At 61.4% G+C, this 10,604-nt stretch overlaps 1 protein-coding gene across 1 annotated transcript in view; it reads left to right on the forward strand.

Annotated features, from left to right (window-relative positions):
* Positions 1–6,175, forward strand: part of LOC125450417 (adenylate cyclase type 5-like) — a gene marked incomplete at both ends in the record, with an annotated part of 16,647 nt that extends 10,472 nt beyond the window's left edge. Inside the window, 2 exon segments of the mRNA XM_059644407.1 lie at positions 853–881; positions 6,031–6,175. Of these exon segments, the coding sequence (XP_059500390.1) occupies positions 853–881; positions 6,031–6,175 (174 nt within the window).
* Between the last annotated feature and the right edge of the window lie 4,429 nt (positions 6,176–10,604).

Genomic DNA, 10,604 nt, shown 5'->3' on the forward strand with positions numbered 1-10,604 from the left:
CCTCACTGTCCCTCACTGCCCCTCCGCTTTCCCTCGCTGCCCCTCCGCTTTCCCTCGCTGCCCCTCCGCTCTCCCTCACTCTCCCTCCGCTCTCCCTCACTCTCCCTCACTGCCCCTCCACTCTCCCTCACTGCCCCTCCACTCTCCCTCACTGCCCCTCCACTCTCCCTCACTCTCCCTCCACTCTCCCTCACTGCCCCTCCACTCTCCCTTACTGTCCCTCCACTCTGCCTCACTGTCCCTCACTGCCCCTCCACACTCCCTCACTGCCCCCCGCTCTCCCTCCACACTCCCTCACTGCCCCCCGCTCTCCCTCGCTGCCCCTCCGCTCTCCCTCGCTGCCCCTCCGCTCTCCCTCGCTGCCCCTCCGCTCTCCCTCACTGTCCCTCCGCTCTCCCTCACTGTCCCTCCATGCTCCCTCACTGTCCCTCCACGCTCCCTCCACACACCCTCACACTCCCTCACTGTCCCTCCATATACCCTCAAAATCCTCTGCCTGTCTCTCTGTTGCTCCCTCCCCCTCTCACTCTCTTTCTGTTGCCCTGTCGGTCTCTCCCTTGGGTGGCGCTGGCGGTCGGGGAGGGGAGAGGGTTTGTACGGGGAGGGGTGCACTCTGGTCTTACAGCCCCACATTCACTCTGCACCGCGATCCTCGGCCAGGAGCATGGTGGGGAGAAGAGACTGATGATGCCTCATGTGGTTGAATTTCCAGGTGGCCTGGGTTGGGGGGAAATTGCTGCAGATGAGAGGGTCTCGGTTTGCCCTGTACCCCCCGGGATAGTGGATCAGGGAGGGGGAGGCTGGTGATGTGGAGCTGATGGTTCTGTATCTCTCTCTGTCTCTCTCTAACAGGGCATTTGTGATTACATGAGCAAAGACAAGTGAGTCACCCCCCACCCAGGACCTGTACATCACTTCAGCTTTCACATGTGTGTGTGTGTGTGAGAGAGTGTGTGTGTGTGTGTGTGTGAGAGTGTGTGTGTGTGAGCCTGTCTGTGTGTGTGTGTGTGTGAGCCAGTCTGTGTGTATGTGTGTGTGTGTGTGTGAGCCAGTCTGTGTGTGTGTGAGTGTGTGTGTGTGTGTGTGAGCCAGTCTGTGTGTGTGTGTGTGTGTGTGTGTGAGCCTGTCTCTGTGTGTGTGTGAGTGTGTGTGTGTGTGTGTGTGTGTGTGTGAGCCAGTCTGTGTGTGTGTGTGTGTGTGTGTGAGCCAGTCTGTGTGTGTGTGTGTGTGTGTGTGTGAGCCTGTCTCTGTGTGTGTGTGTGAGTGTGTATGTGAGCCAGTCTGTGTGTGTGTGTGTGTGTGTGAGACTGTCTCTGTGTGTGAGTGTGAGCCTGTCTGTGTGTGTGTGTGTGTGTGTGTGTGTGTGAGAGTGTGTGTGTGTGAGCCTGTCTCTGTGTGTGTGTGTGTGAGCCTGTCTCTGTGTGTGTGTGTGTGAGCCAGTCTGTGTGTGTGTGTGTGTGTGTGTGTGTGTGAGCCAGTCTGTGTGTGTGTGTGTGTGTGTGAGCCTGTCTCTGTGTGTGTGTGAGTGTGTGTGTGTGTGTGTGTGTGTGTGAGCCAGTCTGTGTGTGTGTGTGTGTGTGTGTGTGTGTGTGAGCCTGTCTGTGTGTGTGTGTGTGTGTGTGTGTGAGCCTGTCTCTGTGTGTGTGTGAGTGTGTGTGTGAGCCAGTCTGTGTGTGTGTGAGTGTGTGTGTGTGAGTGTGAGCCTGTCTCTGTGTGTGAGTGTGAGCCTGTCTGTGTGTGTGTGTGTGTGTGTGTGTGTGTGTGTGTGTGCGTGCGTGTGCGTGTCTCTCGTCTCCTCCCATATCCCCCTCGGTCAGACCCACACTCGGAGCACCGTGCACAGTTCCCCGGTCTCTGTATCCCCCTCCCTCGGTCAGACCCACACTCGGAGCAACGTGCACAGTCCCCCGGTCTCCGTATCCCCCCTCCCTCAGTCAGACCCACACTCGGAGCACCGTGCACAGTTCCCCGGTCTCCGTATCCCCCTCCCTCGGTCAGACCCACACTCGGAGCACCGTGCACAGTTCCCCGGTCTCCGTATCCCCCTCCCTCGGTCAGACCCACACTCGGAGCACCGTGCACAGTTCCCCGGTCTCCGTATCCCCCTCCCTCGGTCAGACCCACACTCGGAGCACCGTGCACAGTTCCCCGGTCTCCGTATCCCCCTCCCTCGGTCAGACCCACACTCTGAGCACCGTGCACAGTTCCCCGGTCTCCGTATCCCCCTCCCTCGGTCAGACCCACACTCGGAGCACCGTGCACAGTTCCCCGGTCTCCGTATCCCCCTCCCTCGGTCAGACCCACACTCGGAGCACCGTGCACAGTTCCCCGGTCTCCGTATCCCCTCCCTCGGTCAGACCCACACTCGGAGCACCGTGCACAGTTCCCCGGTCTCCGTATCCCCCTCCCTCGGTCAGACCCACACTCGGAGCACCGTGCACAGTTCCCCGGTCTCCGTATCCCCCTCCCTCGGTCAGACCCACACTCGGAGCACCGTGCACAGTTCCCCGGTCTCCGTATCCCCCTCCCTCGGTCAGACCCACACTCGGAGCACCGTGCACAGTTCCCCGGTCTCCGTATCCCCCTCCCTCGGTCAGACCCACACTCGGAGCACCGTGCACAGTTCCCCGGTCTCCATATCCCCCCTCCCTCGGTCAGACCCACACCCGGAGCACCGTGCACAGTCCCCCGGTCTCCATATCCCCCCTCCCTCGGTCAGACCCACACTCGGAGCACCGTGCACAGTTCCCCGGTCTCCGTATCCCCCTCCCTCCCTCGGTCACACCCACACTCGGAGCACCGTGCACAGTTCCCCGGTCTCCGTATCCCCCTCCCTCCCTCGGTCAGACCCACACTCGGAGCACCGTGCACAGTTCCCCGGTCTCCGTATCCCCCCCCTCCCTCGGTCAGACCCACACTCGGAGCACCGTGCACAGTTCCCCGGTCTCCGTATCCCCCTCCCTCGGTCAGACCCACACTCGGAGCACCGTGCACAGTTCCCCGGTCTCCGTATCCCTCTGCCTCAGTCAGACCCACACTCGGAGCACCGTGCACAGTTCCCCGGTCTCCGTATCCCCCTCCCTCGGTCAGACCCACACTCGGAGCACCGTGCACAGTTCCCCGGTCTCCGTATTCCCCTCCCTCGGTCAGACCCACACTCGGAGCACCGTGCACAGATCCCCGGTCTCCGTATCCCCCTCCCTCGGTCAGACCCACACTCGGAGCACCGTGCACAGTTCCCCGGTCTCAGTATCCCCCCTCCCTCGGTCAGACCCACACTCGGAGCACCGTGCACAGTTCCCCAGTCTCCGTATCCCTCTCCCTCGGTCAGACCCACACTCGGAGCACCGTGCACAGTTCCCCGGTCTCTGTATCCCCCCTCCCTCGGTCAGACCCACACTCGGAGCACCGTGCACAGTTCCCCGGTCTCCGTATCCCCTCCCTCGGTCAGACCCACAGGTCTCCGTATCCCCTCCCTCGGTCAGACCCACACTCGGAGCACCGTGCACAGTTCCCCGGTCTCCGTATCCCCCCCCCTCCTCGGTCAGACCCACACTCGGAGCACCGTGCACAGTTCCCCGGTCTCCGTATCCCCCTCCCTCGGTCAGACCCACACTCGGAGCACCGTGCACAGTTCCCCGGTCTCCGTATTCCCCTCCCTCGGTCAGACCCACACTCGGAGCACCGTGCACAGTTCCCCGGTCTCCGTATTCCCCTCCCTCGGTCAGACCCACACTCGGAGCACCGTGCACAGTTCCCCGGTCTCCGTATTCCCCTCCCTCGGTCAGACCCACACTCGGAGCACCGTGCACAGTTCCCCGGTCTCCGTATCCCCCTCCCTCGGTCAGACCCACACTCGGAGCACCGTGCACAGTTCCCCGGTCTCCGTATCCCCCTCCCTCGGTCAGACCCACACTCGGACACCGTGCACAGTTCCCCGGTCTCCGTATCCCCCTCCCTCGGTCAGACCCACACTCGGACACCGTGCACAGTTCCCCGGTCTCCGTATTCCCCTCCCTCGGTCAGACCCACACTCGGAGCACCGTGCACAGTTCCCCGGTCTCCGTATCCCCCTCCCTCGGTCAGACCCACACTCGGAGCACCGTGCACAGTTCCCCGGTCTCCGTATCCCCCTCCCTCGGTCAGACCCACACTCGGAGCACCGTGCACAGTTCCCCGGTCTCCGTATCCCCTCCCTCGGTCAGACCCACACTCGGAGCACCGTGCACAGTTCCCCGGTCTCCGTGTCCCCTCCCTCGGTCAGACCCACACTCGGAGCACCGTGCACAGTTCCCCGGTCTCCGTATCCCCCTCCCTCGGTCAGACCCACACTCGGAGCACCGTGCACAGTTCCCCGGTCTCCGTATTCCCCTCCCTCGGTCAGACCCACACTCGGAGCACCGTGCACAGTTCCCCGGTCTCCGTATCCCCCTCCCTCGGTCAGACCCACACTCGGAGCACCGTGCACAGTTCCCCGGTCTCCGTATCCCCTCCCTCGGTCAGACCCACACTCGGAGCACCGTGCACAGTTCCCCGGTCTCCGTATTCCCCTCCCTCGGTCAGACCCACACTCGGAGCACCGTGCACAGTTCCCCGGTCTCCGTATCCCCCTCCCTCGGTCAGACCCACACTCGGAGCACCGTGCACAGTTCCCCGGTCTCCGTATCCCCCTCCCTCGGTCAGACCCACACTCGGAGCATCGTGCACAGTTCCCCGGTCTCCGTATCCCCCTCCCTCGGTCAGACCCACACTCGGAGCATCGTGCACAGTTCCCCGGTCTCCGTATCCCCCTCCCTCGGTCAGACCCACACTCGGAGCATCGTGCACAGTTCCCCGGTCTCCGTATTCCCCTCCCTCGGTCAGACCCACACTCGGAGCACCGTGCACAGTTCCCTGGTCTCCGTATCCCCCTCCCTCGGTCAGACCCACACTCGGAGCACCGTGCACAGTTCCCCGGTCTCCGTATCCCCCTCCCTCGGTCAGACCCACACTCGGAGCACCGTGCACAGTTCCCCGGTCTCCGTATCCCCTCCCTCGGTCAGACCCACACTCGGAGCACCGTGCACAGTTCCCCGGTCTCCGTATCCCCCTCCCTCGGTCAGACCCACACTCGGAGCACCGTGCACAGTTCCCCGGTCTCCGTATCCCCCTCCCTCGGTCAGACCCACACTCGGAGCACCGTGCACAGTTCCCCGGTCTCCGTATCCCCCTCCCTCGGTCAGACCCACACTCGGAGCACCGTGCACAGTTCCCCGGTCTCCGTATCCCCCTCCCTCGGTCAGACCCACACTCGGAGCACCGTGCACAGTTCCCCGGTCTCCGTATTCCCCTCCCTCGGTCAGACCCACACTCGGAGCACCGTGCACAGTTCCCCGGTCTCCGTATTCCCCTCCCTCGGTCAGACCCACACTCGGAGCACCGTGCACAGTTCCCCGGTCTCCGTATTCCCCTCCCTCGGTCACACCCACACTCGGAGCACCGTGCACAGTCCCCCCGGTCTCCGTATTCCCCTCCCTCGGTCAGACCCACACTCAGAGCACCGTGCACAGTTCCCCGGTCTCCGTATCCCCCTCTCCCTTGGTCAGACCCACACTCAGAGCACCGTGCACAGTTCCCCGGTCTCCGTATCCCCCTCCCTCGGTCAGACCCACACTCGGAGCACCGTGCACAGTTCCCCGGTCTCCGTATCCCCCTCCCTCGGTCAGACCCACACTCGGAGCACCGTGCACAGTTCCCCGGTCTCCGTATCCCCCTCCCTCGGTCAGACAAACACTCGGAGCACCGTGCACAGTTCCCCGGTCTCCGTATCCCCCTCCCTCGGTCAGACCCACACTCGGAGCACCGTGCACAGTTCCCCGGTCTCCGTGTCCCCTCCCTCGGTCAGACCCACACTCGGAGCACCGTGCACAGTTCCCCGGTCTCCGTATTCCCCTCCCTCGGTCAGACCCACACTCGGTTGAGGTTGGTCAGGGTGGGGAATGGGGGGAGTTGTCTGTATATTACGGTGTACCCCCCCCTCCACAATGCCAGGAGTGCCCAAGAGCTCCTGAATCCCGAGGATGAGGTGGATGAGTTCCTTGGCCGAGCCATTGATGCGCGCAGTATTGATCGCCTCCGATCCGAACATGTGAGGAAATTCCTGCTCACCTTCCGCAAACATGAGTTGGAGAAAAAGGTGAGTGTTGGGGGGGTGGCTGGAGATTGCCTGCGGGGCGGCACGGTATGGGATGGGACCCTTTACAAGTACCATTCTCCTCCCCAACCCACCCACTCTGTCCCTGGGGGTCCCACTTCCTCATTCACCCCTGGTACAGCCTGACGAACCCTGCAGCCCAATGGTATCAATGTGGATTTCACCAGCTTCAAAATCTCCCCTTCCCCCCCACCGCATCCCAAAACCAGCCCACTTCATCCCCTCCCCCCCACCACATCCCAAAACCAGCCCAATTCATCCCCTCCCCGCCACCGCATCCCAAAACCAGCCCAGTTCATCCCCTTCCCCCACCGCATCCCAAAACCAGCCCAGTTCATCCCCTCCCCCCCACCGCATCCCAAAACCAGCCCAGTTCATCCCCTCCCCCCCACCGCATCCCAAAACCAGCCCAGTTCATCCCCTTCCCCCACCGCATCCCAAAACCAGCCCAGTTCATCCCCTCCCCCAACCGCATCCCAAAACCAGCCCAGTTCATCCCCTTCCCCCACCGCATCCCAAAACCAGCCCAGTTCATCCCCTTCCCCCCCACCGCATCCCAAAACCAGCCCAGTTCATCCCCTCCCCCAACCGCATCCCAAAACCAGCCCAGTTCATCCCCTCCCCCCACCGCATCCCGAAACCAGCCCAGCTCGTCCCCGCCTCCCTAACCTGTCCTTCCTGTCACCTCAACCCCCACCTCCATTTCCTACCTACTAACCTCATCCTGCCCCCTTGACCCGTCCGTCCACACTCGGCTGACCTATTCTCCTCCCCACCTCCCCACCTATACTCTCCGCTCCACCTATCTTCTCCTCTATCCCTCCTTCCACCTGTCTGTGTCTCTCTCTCCTTCCCCCTGTCTGTCTGTCTCTCTCCTTCCCCCTGTCGGTCTGTCTCTCTCCTTCCCCCTGTCTGTCTCTCTCCTTCCCCCTGTCCGTCTGTCTCTCTCCTTCCCCCTGTCCGTCTGTCTCTCTCCTTCCCCCTGTCCGTCTGTCTCTCTCCTTCCCCCTGTCCGTCTGTCTCTCTCCTTCCCCCTGTCCGTCTGTCTCTCTCCTTCCCCCTGTCTGTCTCTCTCCTTCCCCCTGTCTGTCTGTCTCTCACCTTCCCCCTGTCTGTCTCTCTCCTTCCCCCTGTCCGTCTGTCTCTCTCCTTCCCCCTGTCCGTCTGTCTCTCTCCTTCCCCCTGTCTGTCTCTCTCCTTCCCCCTGTCCGTCTGTCTCTCTCCTTCCCCCTGTCTGTGTCTCTCCTTCCCCCTGTCTGTGTCTCTCCTTCCCCCTGTCTGTGTCTCTCCTTCCCCCTGTCTGTGTCTCTCCTTCCCCCTGTCTGTGTCTCTCCTTCCCCCTGTCTGTGTCTCTCCTTCCCCCTGTCTGTGTCTCTCTCCTTCCCCCTGTCTGTCTGTCTCTCTCCTTCCCCCTGTCTGTGTCTCTCTCCTTCCCCCTGTCTGTCTGTCTCTCTCCTTCCCCCTGTCTGTCTGTCTCTCTCCTTCCCCCTGTCTGTCTGTCTCTCTCCTTCCCCCTGTCTGTCTCTCTCCTTCCCCCTGTCTGTCTGTCTGTCTCCTTCCCCCTGTCTGTGTCTCTCTCCTTCCCCCTGTCTGTCTGTCTCTCTCCTTCCCCCTGTCTGTCTCTCTCCTTCCCCCTGTCTGTGTCTCTCCTTCCCCCTGTCTGTGTCTCTCCTTCCCCCTGTCTGTGTCTCTCCTTGCCCCTGTCTGTCTGTCTCTCTCCTTGCCCCTGTCTGTCTCTCTCCTTCCCCCTGTCTGTGTCTCTCCTTCCCCCTGTCTGTGTCTCTCCTTCCCCTGTCTGTGTCTCTCCTTGCCCTGTCTGTCTGTCTCTCTCCTTCCCCCTGTCTGTCTGTCTCTCTCCTTCCCCCTGTCTGTCCTGTCTCTCTCCTTCCCCTGTCTGTGTCTCTCTCCTTCCCCCTGTCTGTCTCTCTCCTTCCCCTGTCTGTCTGTCCTCCTCCTCCTTCCCCCTGTCTGTGTCTCTCTCCTTCCCCCTGTCTGTCTGTCTCTCTCCTTCCCCCTGTCTGTCTCTCTCCTTCCCCCTGTCTGTCTCTCTCCTTCCCCCTGTCTGTGCCTCTCTCCTTCCCCCTGTCTGTCTCTCTCCTTCCCCTGTCTGTGTCTCTCCTTCCCCCTGTCTGTGTCTCTCCTTCCCCTGTCTGTGTCTCTCCTTGCCCCTTGTCTGTCTGTCTCTCTCCTTGCCCCTGCCTGTCTGTCTCTCTCCTTGCCCCTGCCTGTCTCTCTCCTTCCCCCTGTCTGTCTGTCTCTCTCCTTCCCCCTGTCTGTCTGTCTCTCTCCTTCCCCCTGTCTGTCTGTCTGTCTCTCTCCTTCCCCCTGTCTGTCTGTCTGTCTCTCTCCTTCCCCCTGTCTGTCTGTCTCTCTCCTTCCCCCTGTCTGTGTCTCTCTCCTTCCCCCTGTCTGTCTGTCTCTCTCCTTCCCCCTGTCTGTGTCTCTCTCCTTCCCCCTGTCTGTCTGTCTCTCTCCTTCCCCCTGTCTGTCTGTCTCTCTCCTTCCCCCTGTCTGTCTGTCTCTCTCCTTCCCCCTGTCTGTCTGTCTCTCTCCTTCCCCCTGTCTGTGCCTCTCTCCTTCCCCCTGTCTGTCTCTCTCCTTCCCCCCTGTCTGTCTCTCTCCTTCCCCCTGTCTGTCTGTCTCTCTCCTTCCCCCTGTCTGTGTCTCTCTCCTTCCCCCTGTCTGTCTGTCTCTCTCCTTCCCCCTGTCTGTGTGTCTCTCTCCTTCCCCCTGTCTGTGTGTCTCTCTCCTTCCCCCTGTCTGTCTGTCTCTCTCCTTCCCCCTGTCTGTCTGTCTCTCTCCTTCCCCCTGTCTGTCTGTCTCTCTCCTTCCCCCTGTCTGTGTCTCTCTCCTTCCCCCTGTCTGTCTCTCTCCTTCCCCCTGTCTGTCTGTCTCTCTCCTTCCCCCTGTCTGTGTCTCTCTCCTTCCCCCTGTCTGTCTGTCTCTCTCCTTCCCCCTGTCTGTCTCTCTCCTTCCCCCTGTCTGTCTCTCTCCTTCCCCCTGTCTGTGCCTCTCTCCTTCCCCCTGTCTGTCTGTCTCTCTCCTTCCCCCTGTCTGTCTCTCTCCTTCCCCCTGTCTGTGTGTCTCTCTCCTTCCCCCTGTCTGTCTGTCTCTCTCCTTCCCCCTGTCTGTCTGTCTCTCTCCTTCCCCCTGTCTGTCTGTCTCTCTCCTTCCCCCTGTCTGTGTCTCTCTCCTTCCCCCTGTCTGTGTGTCTCTCTCCTTCCCCCTGTCTGTGTGTCTCTCTCCTTCCCCCTGTCTGTGTGTCTCTCTCCTTCCCCCCTGTCTGTGTGTCTCTCTCCTTCCCCCTGTCTGTGTGTCTCTCTCTCTCTCTCTCTCTCTCCCATGCCCTCTCTCCCCCTCCTCCTCTCCCCTCCTCCTCTTCTCTCCTCCCCCCCAACCCTCACCTCGCCGGCCCTCTCCCCCAACCCCCTCCTCCCCTCCCCCCAAACCCCTCCTCCCCTGACCCCCTCCTCCCCTCTCCCCCTGACCCCCTCCTCCCCTCTCCCCCTGACCCCCTCCTCCCCTCTCCCCCTGACCCCCTCCTCCCCTCTCCTCCTGACCCTCTCCTCCTGACCCCCTCCTCCCCTCCCCCCCACCCCCTTTCTCTCTCCCCTGCCCCCCCGTCTGCGTGTCTCTCACTCTCCATCTCTGTCTCTCGCTGCCTCTCTCCCTATCCCCCTGTATTGCTCCCTCCATCCCTCTGTCTCTCTCCCTGACCCTCTGTCTCACTCTGACTATCTCACTGTCTCTTACCCTATCTCTCTCACTGTCTTTTCGTATCTCTCCCCATCTTCCTGTATCTCGATCCTGTCTCTTCCCTCTCTGCATCTGTCTATCCGCTCCTCGCTCTCTCGTTTTCTCGCTCTCTCTCTCTCATTCTCTTCCCCTCTCTCTCTCTCTATCTCATTCTCTTCCCCTCTCACTCTCTCTCTCTATCTCATTCTGTTTCCCCCCCCTCTCTTTCTCTCTCTCTATCTCATTCTGTTCCCCCTCTCTCTCTTGCTATCTCATTCTCTATCTCATTCTCTTCCCCCCCCACTCTCTCTTTCTCTCTCTCTCTCTCTCTCTCTCATTCTCTTCCCCCCTCTCTCTCTCTCTCGCGCTCCCTGACGGCATCATTTCTCTATCTCTGTCTTCCCTTCTCTGTTTCACTCTCTCTCTTGTATCTCTGTGTGCCTCTTTCCCTCTATTTGTCTGTCTCTCTCTCTCTCTCTTGCACTCTCTCTCTCGCCCACTCCCCCTCTCCCTTGCGCTCCCCATTGTGACTGGTGTTTACACAGCTGTAGTGCAGGGCTTGAGGCGGGGGGAGGGGGTGGTGTGTAAAAGGAGATGGTACGGCACTGGGTTGCGCGGATACAAGGCGAGATTCGGCTGGCTGCAGGCAGCTGATTGGTCTGGGTGATTTGAGTGT

The sequence above is a fragment of the Stegostoma tigrinum genome, unplaced genomic scaffold (assembly GCF_030684315.1).
Source record: "Stegostoma tigrinum isolate sSteTig4 unplaced genomic scaffold, sSteTig4.hap1 scaffold_795, whole genome shotgun sequence".
NCBI classification, from domain to species: Eukaryota; Metazoa; Chordata; class Chondrichthyes; order Orectolobiformes; family Stegostomatidae; genus Stegostoma; species Stegostoma tigrinum.